This window comes from Mizuhopecten yessoensis, unplaced genomic scaffold (genome assembly GCF_002113885.1).
Source record: "Mizuhopecten yessoensis strain PY_sf001 unplaced genomic scaffold, ASM211388v2 scaffold10589, whole genome shotgun sequence".
Classification (NCBI taxonomy): Eukaryota; Metazoa; Mollusca; class Bivalvia; order Pectinida; family Pectinidae; genus Mizuhopecten; species Mizuhopecten yessoensis.
In genome coordinates, this window is record NW_018408622.1 from 33564 (window position 1) to 55314 (window position 21751).

A 21751-nucleotide genomic window follows, 5' to 3' on the forward strand; every position below is an offset into this window, starting at 1 on the left:
AAAAATTAGCTTCTGGGTCAATGAATTTTGTACACGTAGTTGTACAAACTGACACATTTTCTACGAAGGTAACTTTACCATGCTTGCACTGCTATACTTGGTATGTACATACGTAACGAGTTCGTTGGGAAAATATTGTTAGTAATCGTTCTATTACTACATGCCTTGAATATTTCTAGAGACGGAGAATAGACGATTCGTAGATGTATACTAAAGCCATTTTATGTATCAAACACGAATAAAATCAGACGCAGGTTGTCCTATTCCGCCTTTGCGTATTGCAGAGTTATCTTCTTTGTGAACAGGAATTGATTGTAACGTCATTGTGTTGTGTGAGAAAATTACGTCGTTTTCTCAAAAATTGTTGACGTTACTCTCACAAACAAACGACGAAACAATCACTACCTGCTCACAAGAGTAGATAACTCTGCAATACGCAAAGACGGAATAAGCATAATGAATTACATAATTTTACAACTGAAGACACACTAAAGGATCTGTCACTGCAGGTTGGTTACATTCCCAATTTCTATTACTACCTTAACCACAGTAAAATGGTCTTATACTATACATGTATTTCGTTTATGTGGGTGTTAATCCACGTACAATCTGTTATCGATCGTAGATTTTTGAAAAGATTCTTGATTTTTTTTCCGGAGAGCCATGCATCTCAATCATTTAAATTTTACCTCCGTTAATGCACTTGCAAACGAAGTTATAGATATATTGATATCGTTAGACATTTTACTTTTGTTGGTAAACCTCATTTTGTGAGCAGGAACACTTATATTTCATCGAAGTAGTTTGTATTTTTTATATAGTTTTATTCAGGAATTCATTTTATTTTACATTTTTACTAGTCTTTTTTTCATTGATGAAAGTCACCGTTTCCTTCCTCAAACCACTAAGTGTGAAACGTTAAAAGCAAGATCATGAGCAGGAGTCAGGAGTCATGTGGTACGTCATATTCATATTTCATTACAAAGGCGGGTTTTTCTGTTCTTTCTTTTAACTTTCTGTAACATTGTGGCTTAATGTGCTCTTTTACATTATCAAGTAAACCACATAATTTAAGAGTCTTACTTTCGTTCTCGTTCTTTCTAATTTTACCAGTCACACGGAAACGTTACATACTGTATAAGACATCAGTGATGCGTACATTTATATGTTTATCAATAAAAAGTATGTATGTTTATTTCAAGCGTTTGTACCAACAACTGTTCTCAATGACTGTCGTCTCCTCCTTTGATTCCTAGACATGTACTAAACGACCTATAATAATGTGTGCTAACGATTTCCTGTTTGATGTCATGAAAATGTTGACGTTTCAGTAAACGTGCCTTACACGTATTTTGATTACTAAATGTACGTGGCCATTTCTCATGATGTTTACAACATGTCCAGATTTGCATATATTACCATGAAGTGAACGCAATTCGTTTCTTCAATAGCTGTTTGCATAATCTACATTAATGAGGTGCAAAATATTTGCGGTCGATGGCCAGTATATATTGCTTGTTTTGAGATTTAAGATCTATTTTCTGTGAAAGTAAACTGTTATTTATTGTAATGCATAACACCAATCGCTTGAAGTTTGTTACATTATTGTAAATAGTTATCACTTTGTGACAAATATTCGGCAATATTGAAAGTTCTTATATCTTAATAATGTGATACTATTGATATATATATATATATATATATACATCAACAGACAATTTTGATTCTCTGTATCCTTACACGTAGTGCTTTTAAATTAATTGCGATCAAGTAGCTTTACTGAGGTTGAATGTGTTCATAGATTTTTGACATTACTCGAACATAAATCACGTGATTGTCAATCACTCAGAGGAAATGAAAAGCCGTACGTGAGATTCTCCAGTGCCGGGCGACTACTAATTATCTCTACTGCCCTTACTGAGGACCGCTTCTATTGATTTCGGTACACCGCGACAGCCACTCCGGCAGAAAAAAGGTTTGTATCTTTTTCCTTTGTTTTTATTATTGTAAAGCAATTATGAAACACTTTATTTTTGAAATACGTGTAAAATATGTTCATTTTCATCTGTTGATGTAGGTCTATTTTGCATCTGTTTTTCATAACCTTCATAATTGGGCAGCGTAACGTTGATCGTATATTTTTACTATGGTTTAGATCTATCACATGTTACCACTACCGCTTATTGTCACGATCGCTTTCTGATCTGTCCAATGTATAGTTATCAATGTTACAACGAAAATATGTCAAAATATTTGTTGTTATGCGATCGAATTCATTGTTTTTATTTATTGTAGCACAGTTTACAGGAAGTGTTAGTTCAAGTATAAATTATCTGTTGTATAAAAAAATCGTCAATTTGTAACGTTTTAAAAAATTTATAGACACTTTTCCCTTTTATGTTGTTATTCCACGCTTGTTTCGGAACGCATTCGAAATGAATATTTATATAAGTCTAAAGTGGGTGCAACTGCCACATAGTGCATTATCACGTTTACTGTGTATTGCTTCTGGACCGGCTTATTGACGTTAAAAATAGCTGCTTTCTTAATTAGTATATTTCGTCATAAATCGTTTACGGTTAATTAATGATTTTGGTATTTCTGGCTAAATATACCGTTACAATTAGAGCTTTAACAGATGCGACGACTGTGACTTTTATTTGTTTGTCGTATGGATTATTATTTTTATTAATTGATTTTCTGTTTTTTTTCCTCGAACGGTCTTCTTACAGTGTCCTTATCCTTTTTTGTGCGTCACATAGATCTTTCATATATATTCTGGCTCTTATTTTCTTCTGAAGTACATATGATCGAATATAAAGTAATGTATTAACACGCGTTTCGATTTCAAATACTACTACGGTGTATACAAAACAACATGATGATAATTGTACAAGTATTTGTATCTCATAATTAGTTAAAAATAGTATAATGTAAATAAAATGCTACGCGTAAAAGAAAATTGGAGGCCATTCATTTAACTTTAATAAGTATATGTTATGTAAAATTATTCGTGTTTTGAAGGAATTGCTTGGATTTGAGTTTCACTTGAATAATTGCAAGGAATATGTGGTGTTAGAATTGCTCTATGAAATATTGTGGTATTATTATCCCTGTTCATTTAAGGAAAATGATAATTTTTCAATATAAAATTTCATTTCGTTATGTACAAGAAATGCCCCTATTCACTGCGTCAATAAGAAATAACTTCTTATTAATAACCTATTGATATTCTGCAACCAAATAATTATTTTATGAGGGCTATAATTGATAAACGACATGAATCACCTAACGAGGAAACTAATAACTCTACGCGTCATATCGCCTACGGGGATATAACTTACCTGCGGTCGTCCTGTCGTTATGACTTTTGATGTCCTGCCTCTCTGTTTGGAATAGATATTAACTTACGTCTTTCAAATTGACATGTTAAATGAAAAGTACATCTCAGTGTCACTACAGCATGATCAACGCCTTAACAAAACCGTGTTATTCTGATACAGCATACGAATAGTAATACTAATAGGGATACGCCGATAAGGCCTTAAATAAAATTCAGTCAGTAACATTGATTCCTTAAACCATGTCGTTTTCTTTGATAACAAATGTTTGTTAAAATGTATAAATGTAGTTATAACCTTATTTTCTATTTCCTAATGCGAGTATTTAGGGTTTTTCCCAAACATACTCTTTTTTAGATTGTACATATAAATCATTATAATAATTGTATCTCCTTCGATATAACTACATAATATTAACTGAAAAATGTGCATTATCAAAAGTACATAATTGCATCCCCTTTGTATCATTGTCATTTTACAATGTTCATCATCAACATATCGTACTAGCTGATTTCTATCTCGGTATAGGCGTCTGACATTCTGCTACCACTAGCCCTCCATTACTGGGTCACGGGTTCGAGACCTACGTGGGGCAGTCGCCTGGTACTGACCGATGATCGGTGACTTTTCGCCGGGATCTCCAGCCTTCCTCCATCACCAAAACCTGGCACGTCCCTCAACAAACATTTGTTATTAGGACATAAATATGAAAAAAACAATTTTCTCGGCAAAGGACTGAAAAAAAAATATTAAAAAACATTTGGTTCCAAATAAATAATTTCATATTTGCAAATAAAATCACATAATATAAGTAAACTTTTAGTTAAAGACAGAACTATTTCTTTTTCTCAATATATTAATCTCCATTATTCTCTGGTTTTTTTAAATTGCCTCCTGTCAGCACTTTTATGAAAACAATAAACACATTGTTCCGTTAAAAATAAATAAAATGAAAAAGTTGAACACAGGCAGTTAAAAAAAAAAATATCAAAAATGCATTAACGGATGTTCAACAATATCAAGTTAATTTTATACGTTTTACCAACAAGTTATTTTTATAATGCAAAATAAGACGACTTTGTAAATTTTACCGTGCCGCTAAATAATGCGATATGCTTGTAATGATTAATTATTCGTTATTCTGAATGTAGACAATTCGACGTCTGCACTAAGACTGTGATAGCCCATTGATCATTACCAAATCATCAATTAATTACAATGCACTTTTTTTGTCCATTCAGACAGCAATTCACTTAAGTGCTGTACCTTGGTAACGTTAGACTAAATGGCAAACGTGACAAACAATTAAACACAGCTTAAAGGAGAAATGTTATAATGAATGGCAAAGTAATGAAGTGATATTAGAAAACTTTGATATAGTGTGCCGCTCCACCAAGTTATGTATGGCACAAGAGGCTTCACTTTTTTCTTTTTTTTTTCAATTATTCATGATATCTGTGGTCACATAATATCATTATGGTTACATCATCGGACTTCTGTACGGCCCTAATTGCCGTAAAGTGTCATCTGAGTCTTTTTCAATAGTGAATTCAGTATTTTGTAAAGGTATTATTGTATTATTGTATTATTTGAATTGGTGATGACAAGACATTTGTGATAAAAGTTATAATAGTGTGACTTAAGTTTGTTACATTTATTGTATTTTTCAACAAATATAGCCTAGTAATTTAAACGAATGTTACTTGGAAGCCATTTACATCCTGACCTGGTGTGAAACAATATCGGTATGATTAAAAGTGTCCCGTTTTGTTATATACCTAGTGACGTTGACTTCAGTAATCCATCAAGTTTTGATTCCATGTAGGGTAAGGATTCGTATTGCACATGAACTTATATGAATTTATCGGTTATTATTCACTTCGAGCATATTATTGCCATTTTGCGCTACTGTAAAGTGCCACGATTATTCCGTCCCTAACAATGGTTTGTCTTACATTATTGTTTGGTTTTTGGGAACTAAATTGGCGATTCATACGAAAATCAAAATTATCTTAGTCTTGTGTATCACTATGTAAGGTATATAATAAAAGTCATACCAAACATCTGTCTTTATTTGACAGCGCATATTCGCCAGCACAAAAAAATTTATTTTACCCCAAATTTTGGGATTATGTATCATGCTTCTGTGGCAGCAGTTATAAAATAAAAGTATGTGTATCTTAAATACCGTCAATACCATAACATCTGCTTACAAAGATATTACTTTATTTAATTTACAAGTGAATAAACCTTTGTTATGCATTGAGTACATGTACATGTTAAACTAAACTTTGTATCTAAACATTTTCTTCATGTTGGTAAGTATGGATTATGGAAGTCCTTCTTACACAACCGATACAATTTTCAACAGATGTGATACAATAATCACAGAACAACAGGACAAAACACAAGAGAAGAATCACATCGCTAGGACAATGAGAACATGTGCATATCCGAAATGGGTCCTAAAACGGGTAAAAAAAACAGTGTCAAAGTAAGGAGAAGAACAAGAAAAGGCCAATAAAGGATAAGAACAAAACCAAAGGTCAAGTGGTTATCCCGTATATACAGGGTATATCCGAAACCATCCAGAGGATATATCGCGGTCATGGCATAGCAACAGCCATGAGGCCCCTAAAGACGTTTCGCAATATCCTAGTACACCCTAAGGATAAAACACCTAAAGAAAAACGTCGCAGAATGCGTATACAAAATCGGATGCAAAAACTGCGACGCGTCGTATATTGGAGAGACTGGAAGGCAATTTGGGGTCCGCCTGGGTAAACACCGGAAAGATACAGAAACCCTAGAGGGTAGGAAAATCACCAGATCTGAAAGAAAACAGTCGGAGTCCCAGATAAATAAATCGGCAATCACAGACCATGCCACACAGAAAAACCATGTGATTGACTGGGATAACTCCAAAGTTTTGGACAGAGAGAGCAATCTGTTCAAGCGGCAGGTTAAGGAAGCCATCTGGTTACGCCGCAGTTGGCCAGTTCTTAATCGAGACGAGGGGGGCTCAAAGACTCTCGCACATCTATGACCAAGTGTTAACAAAGCGTAGCTGAATTGAGTCATTTCGGTACATATATAACAACTATTGTACATACGTTTCCAGCGTAGCCGAAATAGACATCGATTTTATGGACAACTCCATTTTACACCTGTGTGTGCATACGCTTCATTGGCCATTTGTCTGATGAAGGTGACAGTGTACATATCGTACTAGTCATCGAAATGTCACATAGAAAACTGTATTGGTTGTGTAACTCATAATACAATGTACAATATTCATATCTTATATTATTTTGTTTTGATATTTGTCGTAATAGGTCATACCAACAGTAACAGGCACCACATCCAAACATGTTTTGGATTCTAGCAGTGTTACTGAGTCTTGCAGCAGCCGACACGCCCAACAAAGATGGGAAATGCAAACAGAAGCTTGCCAATCAATATGATTATATCATAGGTAAGAAAAGATGCCAAATGTATGCAGAATTAAATAGCGTTAATATAATGTAAGCTTAATATTCATTTGGAAAATGAGGTTCCTCCAAATAAATCTTAACCCTCCCTGATGTGTCCAATTTGGCTTGATTATATAAAACGTCGAATTAATGAATTTCATATTTCTTTTAAAAAAAAGGAAAAGGGAAAGACAATGTTATTAAAAGACAAAAGTATAACTAAGTAAATGAAAACAGCTTAGGGTTCTGCAATGGAACACCTGCAAATGGAACCCTGAAACAGGATCAGATTTACTGTTACAGTATATTAAACCCCTTTAGAAAACAGACGAGGTTAGGGACACACATATGTAGCAAATAATGAACATATTGATGCATTAATAAGATAAGATATTTGCAATAGGATATATAGAGGTTACACAACGAGTGGTTGTTGAATATAGTATTTATTTCACTCGAGTTAGTTAATTTTCAAAAGATACAAAAGACACGAGCTTTAGCTAAAATTATCTAACGAGAGTGAAATTAATACCATACTCAACAAGCACGAGTCGTGTGAACTGTTTCTACCACAATCTCAATCGGAAACAGCTGGAGTAATTTTGTTTACAAGGCTGGCGTAGTGATATGACCCATATGTAAAACGTCACTCATTAATATTCAAAAATGACATTTCTTTTTTTACAAATTTAATCATTTTCAAAATTAATATTTCGGCAACAACTTCGTGAAATAAAAATAGATGAACGACTTTAAATATTAAGAGTATGCAATATTGCATTAATGAATATAAATTAACCACGGACTATATGCGCGAAAGCATATCGTACGAAGTCTGCCTCCCGCCAAGTGATCGAACTAATCGCTGTCAATGTCCAAAACCATAGACCTGGGACGTTTCTCCATGAGGTTCTATGGTTGACGTTTATAGTGAGAGTTCCGCCATAGACAGGCCCTCAATATATTGATAACGGGACATGGGGAGAACGAAATATTTTCCGACACTGTTACAGATCTTCTTTTGGTTTCACAGATACATAAATATTACGTCTCTTGGTTTCACGACCTGGACACGCGACGGTATGGCGTCGAAACAATATCGAGCGTCTGTAGCAGTTTTGCCTGAAATTAGCGATCAAATCTTTAAGCATCATCTTCTTTTGGTATTGCCTTAATAACCCCCTTTTCCCATTGCATAACCTCACAAAAGTCACCAACATTTGCCGGATGTTGACAGCAGACGACGTGAACACAAAAAGCGCGTGAAAAAATTCGTCCGGTCAACGTCGATCTTCTCGACCAATCAAAACTACGGAAGGTCATATACCACGTGTGGTGTATAACTCATATTTATTCAACAGTCTGCATGTTTATACAATGATCTGAGAGTGGAATAACACGGCGTATTGTGGTAGAAATCATATTTTCTTGCTATTTATTCTGTTCTCCCAGCATTACTATAGCTTTGATAAAATATTTTTGAAAGAAAATCATATCTTTTGGGGCATTTGTGAAATAAACAAAATATAATAAAGAGTCAGGTTTTTACACTTTTGCTCTATTCGACTGAGCTACGCGGTTAGCAGGACTATCCTGGTCGAATTGTATTACAGTTATATCCAGCACCAAATTGAGGGGAGGTTCTGTATATATGAAAAACCACAGTGCAGTAGGACAGGGATACTTACAGTTGTGGGATCGCACAACGTTACACGATGTGCGGTGTCCGCACGATGTGTGCACGGTGTGTGAACGATGTGTGCACGATGTGCGAACGATAAAAATGTGGGCGATCAAATCTTGCGCACATTTGTGTGCACGATGGACTAACGTTGTGCGATAACAATCGTGGTTGGTGTAAATTGAGGAATGCCTTAACAATATATACGGTTTCGTGTTTAAACATATAAACCTTGATTTTACGTATGTTTCTATATTCTACCTACACCTATAAACTTATCTTTATATCTATACTTTCTTAAATTTGGAAATTGTGTTTTTGGTATTTTTTAAACGACCTTAATCGACACCTGTGAAATCACAACACAGTCCCGTATACAGGTAAACATAGCCACTAGCCGTCTACATGTACCTGGACGGTAGTTTTCCCCCGCCCGGGGCGCTTACGTATTTCGTCGGGTAGGGCCAGGGGTGTGAAAACACAGGTGAAGGGGAGCTATAGGCAAACCGAATGCAAATAACAAATACTAAACGTCCAGCTGTGTTTTCATTACGGTCATACGGTATCGCATATCAGCTCTATGTGTCAGGTACAGGCCAGGTCAAACCCCGGTAACTCATCAAATTGTTAATTACATATTCTGTCACCTTGGCGCGAAACCCATTCTTGACAGTCTAACGGTCACTGTAATGCTGTGTTACACGCATTGTAAAACTGTACATAATCTTCATTACTGTGATGAAAAATTACAAAAATACATACAGTTTTCATTATTGCATACGAGCTTTCCGTATTTTTTTCATTCCGTAATATTGATCTACAAATTGTACCCAATCGCACAGTTGTGCGGAGAGAAGCTCACAACGGGGCGAACGATTGTAAAATCGCACAATTGTGCGCACAATGTGTGGACGATGTGCGAACGGTGTGTGAACGATGTATGCACGGTGTGCGCAAGCTATTTTTGGTGCGTTGTGCGGTCACACAACTGTAAAAGAAGTGTGTATAGTTATTGTAAATTTGTTGTTTTCTTACTAATTAAATAAAACAATGAATATTGACTGAATTGTTTTACTTATAAATAAGATAATAAGATATTTAGGCAATTTTCCGACTAATATTTTGTTATTAAATACATCGTCTTGAAAAAACCCACTTTTGTTTTCATTATATTTTGGACAGTGGATTAATATTCTGAACGTAATGTGGGTTCATTAGTACCTACTACTAACTTGTCTAATATACTCATTTGTTGCGATACCTCATGATCAATGAATATTCAACAGCTAATTACCGAAGAAATATTCAACAGGCTTTCAAAAGACAATACCAAAAACAAAAAATAAAATCTCGAGTTTGTGTAAATACATACAATCATATTATTTACAATGGTGGATTTTCCTATCTTCAGTTGGCGCTGGAACTGCCGGATGTGTGTTGGCTAATCGTCTGTCAGAACATCCGTTCCACAATGTATTGCTGATAGAAGCCGGCGGATCTGACAGGGACCGGCCGGAAACAACTCTCATAGATACACCTGCCTTAGTGGCGGACCTATGGAATTCCGATGTGTCATGGCGGTACAGCAGCGAACCCCAGTCCAGTGCTGGGTTCGGCCTTAATGGAAATGTAAGCTTTAGATTAAAAACGTCCTAAATGTGATGCTGCGTACTGTTAAAAACAACTGTTTGAATGTGATATCATAATCTTACCATGCCTGTTCTTTCGTCATCCATAACGGAAGTTAATTTATATTTTTCATTTTATCAATTCAAAATATGAAATATTTTCACGCACAGGGATGTGACAAAGAGTTCATTTGTATTTCGGGTTATATGCAAAACAATAAACTGTTAAGTCAGATATTTTCGTAGAGTCTAGATTTCGCGATTTCACCAAAAAACAAATTTTGTTGATACATACATTTGTGGTTTACAAGGACCTATTTATACGAGGAAAAGCTTTATGTGAGACCTGTAATAACTCGTGAACCTACGAATTTAGAACCCCGCCAAAACTAGTGATTCAACAGTATTTCATTTGTGTGTGTCGACTAAGATATATATATATATCCATGTATTATGAGAATTGAGTCTGTTTGATACGAATCAGAATTGATCATCCAATATGTATATATAATCAGGCCCCTTACTTTAATTAACACATATATCGGTAAAATTGAAGATTAGTTATTTTAATCAAAGAGTATTGTAAAATAAATGTTTGTTTGTTGGAATTTTACGAGTCTCCTTTTGCAAATACAGTCATCGAAAACGTCACCTATACAATATTCCGTTTTTGCTTTGCTGTAGAGGCTGAATCTCCCTCGTGGAAAGGTGATAGGCGGAACAATGGCGATCAACACAATGGTTTACCAGCGAGGTAGCCCTGAAATCTACAACCAATGGGCGAAAAAAGGCGCACATGGCTGGAGCTATAATGAGGTTGAACAGTACTTTGAGAGGATGGAAGATGTACGACTAAACGAACCCTACAACAAAGGTTGGTTAATAAAACAATCTACATTAAACTTCGGTATACTGCCTATGTAAGGAGTACAATGTGGGTTTAAAACCTCGTTGAACTGCCAGAAACTGCAAAGCAAAATAAATTGCGTTACAAAGGAAATCTGTTAATGCTTCACTGTCAACAAACAATAGAGGTGATACAATACAGATGACGTTTTATCTTACATTACACTAAACAAATGAACATAACATGAACCTTTATCGGTAGGAATGCAGAAGAATATTAAGCGATAGTAATGTTCTAAATTAAGAAACATTGTTTTCACTGTAAATAGTAATGTTTTCTTGATCTAATTGATTAACTTGCAGTTTTAACATCCCAGGCTTATTCATTGTTTACTTTCCTTATGTATACTCAATACCTAGAAATACTTATATTGATTGTATTTACAGCAAAACGGGGAACCTGTGGTCCTATGCGAGTTTCACAGAATAAAATAACAATCTTCCGAGACCTCTTTGGAAATGCATCGCTAGCCCTCGGATACAAACGAATGTCCTGTAACGAAGGAGTTGACGAGGGTATGTTATAAATAGAACATATATACACAGGCCTACTCCAACCACTTACACGCTTCTCTCGGATTAAATGGATTTAGTATTCGCCCGGATGAGATTGATACCTTCGGGTTGACCTTAGGTACTGTCACTCTCTAATGAATGTATTATTCATTTTATTATACCGAAAGTCAACATGGTGGCTGAAATGAACCGTACGCACATCTTTTTTGCGCGCTCAATATTTTTCTCTGTAAGGTATACTGTCTCTCGTTGCAAAGGCGTTGGGTAGCACCCTTCCATTGACTCAATGTTAAAGCGGAAATGACAGTGAGCAATATGTCTCGAACAGTTAGATTACAGGAGTTTCATTAGAGATATAATAATTGAGAATAACGCATGTGCTTTCAACGTCTATATAATCATATATCTTATTCATATTTCCGTTCGTTTAAATGGCGATTATCAATTGTGTCAGTCCACGAAATGCGAAGCTACAAATTTGTACGTAAGACTGGCCAACTTGAAGAACAAACTGTAATCGATTAATAGTTAGGTATTAACTATGTTTTGATATTTATTTTTGTAATCCGCTTCATTGTCACTGTAAATAAACGTTTTCATTTAAGGGTATTTGAAAAAGTAAAAACATTTTTTTTTTTTTACCACAGATACATTTAATAAAACCAAGCTCTTGATATCATAACATTTCTAGACCTGTCGACCTATTCCCTGGTATATGATAACTGTATATAAATACTTCTGGGAGATGCTAACAGACTGTTGACGTAATATGTTGGTGTGTTGTTTTTTTTTAAATCGGGCGGTACAAAATATATTAAACTATTCATATAAGACCTATACACTATACATCATCTGTCGATTATTACATACTACTTTAGTTTCGAACGCGAAGAACAACTACTAAAGTAACTAAGCTTAAATATTGCTATTCACTGTTATTGCAGGTTTCTGTGCCCTACAAATAAATACAAAATCTGGAGAGAGATGGAACACAGCCAAGGCGTACTTGGCTCCAGTCATGGGACGAAAAAACCTACATGTCCTTACCGACACTACAGTGGCCAAGGTAAGTCTCAATAAACTCTTTGTTTTACAAATACATGGATTTTGTAATTTTCATGATTTGGGATTGCGTTGCAATACACGATTTTGTTTATTTCTTAAATAATCAGAACGAAAGTAACAAGGCGATACACAGGTCAGTGAATCAGCCATCACAAGTAATGAAAGAGAACAATATTTAGAATTAATGGAAATGAAATAAAATGCCCTAAACAAATACTTCTGACGAAGAGTTGTGTAAGTACTATAACAATGCATTGACTGATGCAACCTTGACCGGAACCTCATTCTTTTTGACTTTATTGAAAGGGGGATTTTGTTTTATCTTAAATCTGTGAAGTAAGCATTATCCTGCTATACAGAACAGTGGTTACTTTCGATTGTAAGTCACGAACAATTATTTTAATTATCTTTTATGAGCGAGCTATGAATTGATATGACCATGAACTAATGGGGGTTTTTTTGCGTGTTTTTTGGTGTTTTTTTTTTGTAGAAACATGTTAATATTAATCCAGCCTAATTAAATGAATATTACCTAGCAATAAACGTATCCAAGTGTCATGAGATGAGTTGAAATAAAATGTATGTATGTAAATATTGTATTCAATGTCTTCATATATCAAAAGTATGCTGGGAGCCATGGAGAGAGCTTATATGACAAAAACTGTTGCTCAATCCTTTTGTTTAATCAATAAAATATATTTGAAATGAAAAAAAAATGATATGACCATTGATGTTATTTTGTGTTAACTTTATTTGGTATTTTTTTATTATTATTATCAACAGGTACTGCTCTATCAGGGTACAGCTGTTGGGGTGGAGTTTCGGTCCTCAGAGGGCAAGACAAAACGTGTATTTACAAGGAAGGAAGTTATCATAAGCGCTGGCGTTTTTAACACTCCGAAGTTGCTTTTGCTGTCGGGCATTGGCCCCCGGGAACACTTAAAACAGCTAGAGGTTAGTAATCTCTTTTAATGGTTTATGCAAAATAAGAATTGGAAAACATATTTACATTATATGAAAAAAGAGAAAAAACATTGTTTTGGAATGTTTCTTTGACGTCATCAATGATGACGTCATAGCCTAAGTGTTAATTTGAACTTAGGGAAAACTATAAGCAAATCGTATAAAATGATTGCAAATATCACTATGTACTTTTGTATTGAGTCAAGAAGTTGTGTGGTGGAAAAACAGATAAAAAAGTGCTATGCATGAACTACATGTAACATACTTTTTGACTCTACGATTGCATTAGCCATAACGATGAAGCCATATTTTTTTTCTTAATGTTTTACTTTTAAAATTTCACAATAAGTATATTTGGCAACTGTTTGTTTGAAAGATTCTTTTTGAATTTCAATCACTGTAAGTTTGGATTTTAAAATTATTAATGAATTATTAAATTGACATCAACAAGTCTACGCTTACATCTCATCTAGATTCCAGTGATGTCAAATGTTCCTGTGGGATTGGATTTGAAGGAACTACCAGTGGTACCATTACGAATATTTTTGAATATCCCATCATTCACTCCAGAATTGCTTGTTCGACCAGAACACACACTGGCCTACATAACGAACAGAACAGGTAAAAATCTGTTTTTGGTATGTTCAAGGAAACAATAATTATACTTACATATTTACTGTCCTTACCACGAAAACGATACCTTCCGAGTAGAAAAAATATTTGGTTTGTCCTAAGACATAAGGAAGGGCCCCACGTTTAGTACAGGAATAGTCATAGTATCTGGTTTCACCTCCATTCTAAATCGTTTCCGAAAACCAGTCCATAACTTGCGGAACTCTTATGCAAAAGTAAATACAACACAATCTTATAGAGTGAAAATGCAACAGGGACAGATATTTTTCGTTTTCTCTTACTAATTTATACCCTCGACCAGTCATGGTTCGTTGACCTAGTCCTTCAACAGTCATATCGAAAACAAAGGAGATGCTTCTTAATGTATGAAAACCAGTAGAATTTTGTATTGTTTTGCCTGCTATAGGACATGGAACTTTAAGTTCGTGGTCTTTTCTTTCTCTATCGCTTTACGGTGCCTATTTAATCTTGCATATCTTTGCAGTAGAATCATTAAATCTAATACAATTTATAAACAAAAGAGAGGTCACAATATGTCATAAACTTGTCTTTGTGCAGGTTTGCTGTCTGAAGTATCCCCGAAAGAAGGGTTGCTGTTCGCCAAGACGTCACTTGACACCCCAGACTGGCCGGACATCAATCTTTATTTCATCAGCACACTGTTTGACCGTCTTCCTGAGATTCTTCGAAGCTGGAACATCAAAGAAAATGTTCGTTTTACTTTTTGTTTTTTTCCTTGATTTTCCCAAAGTCTATATTGTCAGTTTTATAGTTATCCTACTGACAAGCACTTCTCCGAGGCTAAATCTTTCTCCAATGTTCCGATTTTTCTCTGGGCACTTCGGTTTTTCTCTCCACCAAAGCATTGTGTGTCCTTAAAGGACGTTAATAGAACGTTAAGCCAACAAAAACAAACCAAATATTATACGAAATTATATTAAACTACATTAGGTAGACTTCAAATATGTTCATAGTGCAAGCTTGAAGTAACAAATACATTAAATTGGTTATCGCAAAAGATAATGATTGTGTTGAGTGAAATAAATTATACAGTATACATATTCTAATATCATAATACATTTTGTTTGATCATTTCAGTTAATCAATACGTGGTTTCGTGAAGGTTTGGGACGTGAAGGTATTCAGATTATGGCTCAACTGATACACCCACTCAGTCGAGGTAGAGTTACACTGAAGAGCGATGATCCTATGGACCCGCCCCTTATAGATCCAGGATTTCTGACAGACATTAGGGATGTTAGGGAATTAATAAAAGGTATATAGCAATATTTCCGACTCTTAACCTAATACATCGGAGCTTGTCAATTATCCTTTTATTTTCCTATAACATACACTTTACTGTGAACTCAGTATTTTTCTGTTGGTTTTTAATTTCGTCGATTCCGTGAGTCCTCTCTATTAACGAATTCATAGGTCGAGGAAGTAGTTTCAAGTTTGGCATAAAGCTACGTGTATTCCCTATATGAGTGGGTATTCGTGCCCATCGAATTCATGATACCTCGAAATGGGTGATGTTTCGGGAAACCGCATAATTTGGGCCCCACGAAAATGAATGGTTTTTGAAATACTATTCCTTGGTCCTAGAAATGTTAATATTATTTCATTATCTAGTAATGGTACGACTTAAGATGATTGACTCTGCTTGCTGACTATCAGTCACCGAGGGTTGCCGTTTCCTTATAGCTGGAGTCTGTTCTCGCACGGTTAGGGTTTACAGGAATGCCAGTTTAAGTAGAGAGTACCTACTGTAACATTACGATGTCAATTAACAGCATTATATGGAGTTTTAGAGGCATCTTTCCTTTTCTGCTGTATCTCAACATATGTGTACGAACACTTTTGATATGAATATCTTATTAACTTGACCTAGAGTATCACTTATAACACCGTAATGGGCAACATGACAATATGATGCAGTAAAAGGTTAATGTAGGTTCACTAACTGCATTCGTTAACAAGATTTTCCAAAATGTGTTTTCTCTTTTCATGATTTTAGCGATTGTTTTTCCGTATTAGTAATTAACACAATTATAACACACGCTTGGTATATGGATGTGATTGATGTCCGGTTCACTCGCACGTGTCTAATAGTTATGATATCCTAACACGATTCGAAACAGATGTCGATATTATCCATTTGAATATGATAATTCTGATATATTTCTCAGAAAACAAAAGAACAAGGTTTATTATGGACGATAAAAATGCCACAATTTCATATTTAAATTGTATCGAAAAAAAAAATCATTGGTCATTTCATTTAGTAAGGATTTTGACAACATTACTTAAGCAATTATTTATTCTTTTAAATTAATGTTGACTATTGGCACAAGGTTGTACATAAACAGTACTACAGTACTTAAAAAAGAAAATTTGGGAAAGAATATAATTGAAAGAAGACACTGACATGCATTATATATTTTCATTAACTGAATCAATCAAACGGTAAAAATGGACTGTGTGTATTTATATTTTGAGCATTGAAATGATGAAAAAATATTCGGTTATATACAATGGTAATGCTGGATATTTCAACACATGCAGTTAAAACAAATCTCAAATGGTAAAAAAAAATCTTACACTTTCTTGTTTTAGTGTTCAATTACTGTACACAATTGTCAGTCAGTACATATGTTGACGAATTCCTTGTTTTTTATTTCAGCTGTACGGTTAATCAACGAACTTGTAAACACGGAGTATTTAAAAAAGGCTGGAGCGACAATGGATGCCCCTTTCCCCGAATGTAACCAATTTACTTTCAACACTACGGACTACTGGGAGTGTTACATACGATACTTTGCTATCGCTAACTTCCACGGGACTGGTACTGTTAAAATGGGGAGTGTCAAAGACAATGCAGCTGTTCTTGACCCAGAACTCAGGTAACTATGAGTCTATTGTATAACTGCATTATTACACCTCATCGTATATACATTTGCTCTGCATTCTTCCATTGTAATGCTTTGCGAAGGCAAATATTTTTATGAGACTGTAACAACCTTTGCTATTGTAACGTCATCAATTTCTATTGTGACGTCATCTATTTCATTTTTTTTAACACTAGATTTCCTGTTGAAAAAATATTCGAAATAACTAAAAAAGCATAATTACTCTATCAAAGAGTAAATATAAATAATGAATATTTTAGCAAACATTGTTATGGTCTATAACAACATTTGCTAAAGCATTCATCGCTTAAGTAAAAACATTATAGTGAGCATTACAGATCACCACCCTGTAGTAAGAAATATTTTCTCATGGCGAGTACATAGTAAATATCGAAAGACCACCACAGGTGGACCCGATATTTTATCCACATGCGGCAATGAGGAAATTGTTCGAACGACAAACACTGAAAATACTGTGTGATAATCAGTTAATCATATATATACTACTGTACTACCATATTTATTTTACCGTACAAATAATTAACTCTACACCACATCATCCAACATTCTAGGCCTTTAGATAATCAATGTCCCCGGTCCGTGACCAATGTAAACAAGTTCAAGTTTTGCACGTAGGTGAACCTCAGAACTACTAGCAAACAAATCTTTCAAATATGATATTCTTGTCACGGGCTTCTCCATACGCATGTTGCCTCTAAAACAGTCCTGTTATCGTCAAACTATTTTTTCATAATGTTATAATGACTTTCTTTTGGCAGACTATTTTCTTAAATGCTACACCATTGTTTGGACACTGTTTTAGGTTCTTGACATTGATTTTACGAGCAAACATTCCAATTTTTAAAGAAACCTTCACGAATGGGAAAATCAATTATCACGTCGTTCTCAGCTTCTATTGTTGTTTTAAACACTTCGGNGGGGGGTTCTCGAGTACTCTCAAACTGGTAACCCGTGATAATTAATGTAACGCACCTGGTAGATTATATAAACGTATTTCAACTTTGACATCCACAAAATAGATATACGAAGGCCACGAACTGTGTATAAAACACATAAACAGGACACAAGAGATGAACCAAACAATGCATTCAAAAGTCTCAAAGAAATACGAAATACCTAGTTACAAGTTAATACAGTTGTATCGGTATGCTCAAATAATAAGGAATTTATAAAACTGTTTTCGAAAGAAAAATCATACTATGATCGCATTTTCCTTTTCTGTTTTAAAACAGAGTCAAGGGTATCCATGGTCTTAGAGTGGTAGGCTCGAGCGCAATGCCTGAACCTACGGAAGACCAAACCGCTGCGGTTATCATGATGGCAGAGAGGGCGTCTGATTTAATTAAATTGGCAGCAGGAGTTCCGGTAGGAGACGTTCCAATGATTCCCCGTCGAATGCCCCGCAATAATCCAAGACTACCTCGCCCGTCTGGTCCTCCAAGAAACCAGCATCGTCCTCACAATTTGCCAATGAAAAACGCACCGGTAGTGATCCAGGAAGATGGACACCTCTCCACTCCATTATCACAACACGTTGAACCTCAGAATACTCCGCCAAGTCCGTCAGGAGCACTTATTAGTTCTTCAAACCAACAGTCACCAATCGATCATACCTCACTTCATAAACCATTGGGACCTCTAACACTTTAATGTGTTTACATCGTATTCAATTAAAATTCGAGCGACTCTTCTTTGAAAAGCATATAACATGACGTGTTACTTAAATAAACATATTTATTATTCTTATAATTTTTTTCCTCCTTTTTTTAACTGTGGATCATTTTTTAAATAAATGTAAAACAATGAATTAGCTAATACAATGGAAAAAATATATTAACCCCCCCCCCACTCCCCCACCCCGCAATTATGTGATGTAAACACATACAATGATACCGTTTATTTCCCGATAATGTGTGACATGACCACATTCAATAATACAGTGCGCCCAAGTCAGATATACCAACAACACACCCAGTACTAGTGTGTACCCTGGTAAGATGTCAGGTAAACACAAGCAATGATGCAGTATGCACCAGAAAAAGTTGTTTGAAAATACACGGTGTGCAACCTAGTAAGATGAGACATAAACATACCAGGGATACAGTGTGCGCCCTGGTAAGATGTAACATAAACATACACAGGGATGCGGTGTGCGCCCTAGTAGGATGTGACATAAAAATACACAGGGATGCGGTGTGCGGCCTAGTATAATGGAACATAAACATACCCAGGGATACAGTTTACACAATCACGAACGAGTTAAAGACTAAAAAAGAGATACCGTATCTCAGGTACGCTAGCTGGAAAAGTGTATACAACATATAACGATTCATTTAAGTTATCCAAAAGCTGCGTTTCTAACATATACATACATATTCTTGTTTACTAATACCCTTTGACTCCAAAGGGTTTTGTTCGCCAATCTAAATACATGTAACATCGGCCGAGAGGAATAGTTTTGTTTACAATTATTCCTCTAAAGAGTAGTTTACAATTTGTTTTACCTATTGTGTAATATACATTTTCAGTAATAAAGTTTTTTACGCAGTTATTTATCGTTATTTTTTCTATAGAGTCCGAATATAGAACTAGATTATATACAAAGCGTTTTGTACAGGTTTAATCATAATGTTCTTAGTTTTATAAAACTATGCCTACTTTTATATTATGATAAACATATTTCCTTCATAGCAGTTTCATAGAACATGAAATAATAAAAAGGAAAAATGCGTAAGCTGAATTTCAGCAAAATGAATCAAAGGTAAAATCTGTTGTGTTCAGGGAAATTTCCAATCGTTCGAAAAAAAATGTCAAATCACTCCATGATAAACAGTTGCTATTGCAAGGTCTCCGATGTCTGCGGGATCACTTCAGTTACATATCAATGTTACTCGACATCATTGTATGCAGTTTCTTACGTTAAAATACCACGCTTTGACTTCGTGAAGTTAAGTTTAACACTCATGTCGATCTTTAAAAAAAAAAGGAATATTTCGATGTCAATTTCATATTGTTTTTGATTTAACTTACAAGCGTGGCCGTTCATTCATACATTAATATAGCTATTACTATCTAAATTTAATTATTAATAGTCATTGTATATTTATATCACACATTTATATCAATAAATGATTTATTTCGTTCTTTAAGGTTTTTTTCATTTGTAGCAGTCACAATATACACGATATGAGCGTATACTTGCTAATTAGGAGGCATGACCTGAAATATCCAAGATATTACTTAATGGTATTTGATTAATCTCTCATATATATATTCTGGACCTCAAACTGTTTTACTATCGTTTTAACCAATCTAGCCACCTGCTCAACGGAAGTGTTCTGGCTCAATTGTGATACAGGTATATACAAACGAAAGTTAAAGGGAACTTACAGTATTTACGAAAAACCTCTGCAAGCAAATGGACAAAGTTCATAGGAAATGGTTATTTTTAATCAACTTGTTGACAGGCCCCTTTATTACATATATATTAGATACCTATCTATGTGGGGATAAGAGCTCGTCGGACAGTCTGCACAGACACGTTCAGTTTCCTACACTTGTTGTAAACCTGCTGTAAACCTGCTGTAAACACGTTTAGTACATCACATGATAATTTCTAGGATAGCTTTTGGATAACTACCCTTGTTCTATTTGGTATAGTTAGCATCCGTCCGGGAACTATACCTGGGGACGGGCACTATACCTTTTTTTGGACCGATGAGACTGCGGGAAAAGTAGCATGACGCTAAGAGTTGCGCCCCTTCTCCTAGGGGGCGTTGTACATATTCTACTTTCACTTCACTGTTGTCGTCTGCCAAAATGGCTTCGAATTTCGGGGCCAGGAATGCCGATTGTTTCGCAGAGGCTCAGCAATGCATAAAGACGAAGCAGGCGAAACCATTTGACGTCGCAGTCCTTAAAGACTTCCTACTGGAAAGTGGAACAATAGCTTAAAGTCTAGTTCTCATACTGATCCTTAACCATATATAATATGCAAGTAAAGACATACAGTATATATTACATTTTCCACCGTACTATTTTACAAAGCTCTTTTTTCTTCTCTTTCGTGTAGTGTAATGCAAATAGAAGATGCGAGTCAGAGAACGCCAAGTACGGTGACGTTACAAGAATACTAAAATATATCATAACTTCTGCAAACAAATGAGTAAATTTGGTAGTAAATACATGCACACGCAAGCTGTTTCGGATATCTGCATATTTAGATCACATCGTTTTACATATTACATAGATAAAATCAACGTGTCCGTATAGAGTATATATTTTTAAAAAACGCCAAAGATAGATAGGCAACATTTCATCATCTTAGTCATACTTGTATATTTCAATAGTATATGTACATTATTAAAATGATTAACTAGCGCCTGTGAAACTTAACTCAGTAAAACGTGTGTCTTTTAAATATAGAAACAAAAACATTTTAAGTGTTGAGGATATGTACTGCCTGAGAGCGTGTTTTTGTGATATCAGAGATTCAAACACGAAAGGGACTCAAATATAAATGCTTTTGGTACTGTAGTGAACTGTGATGTTGACTTATATACTTAAAATGTTCTACTAAATACTTATTTCAGTTTGAATCAATTTGTGTAAATTT

General features: G+C 35.0%; 1 protein-coding gene across 1 annotated transcript; it reads left to right on the plus strand.

The window, feature by feature from the left end:
• Positions 1-1732: 1732 nt before the first annotated feature.
• Positions 1733-18906, plus strand: LOC110461188 (glucose dehydrogenase [FAD, quinone]-like). The gene is made up of 12 exons (XM_021514554.1): positions 1733-1975; positions 6677-6816; positions 9907-10124; positions 10808-10997; positions 11417-11545; positions 12490-12611; positions 13394-13564; positions 14047-14194; positions 14765-14916; positions 15305-15482; positions 16890-17109; positions 18369-18906. The coding sequence occupies exons 2-12, from the start codon at positions 6711-6713 to the stop codon at positions 18784-18786; spliced, it is 2052 nt and encodes a 683-aa protein (XP_021370229.1). The 5' UTR covers positions 1733-1975; positions 6677-6710; the 3' UTR covers positions 18787-18906.
• Positions 18907-21751: the final 2845 nt, after the last annotated feature.

Bases quoted from the DNA above. Each gene is read 5' to 3' on its own strand.
- LOC110461188 (XM_021514554.1), top strand. From the start codon at position 6,711: ATGTTTTGGATTCTAGCAGTGTTACTGAGTCTTGCAGCAGCCGACACG. The intron at 11,546-12,489 runs GTATGTTATAAA...CTGTTATTGCAG, and splicing joins TAACGAAGGAGTTGACGAGG to GTTTCTGTGCCCTACAAATA. The intron at 14,195-14,764 runs GTAAAAATCTGT...GTCTTTGTGCAG, and splicing joins CTACATAACGAACAGAACAG to GTTTGCTGTCTGAAGTATCC.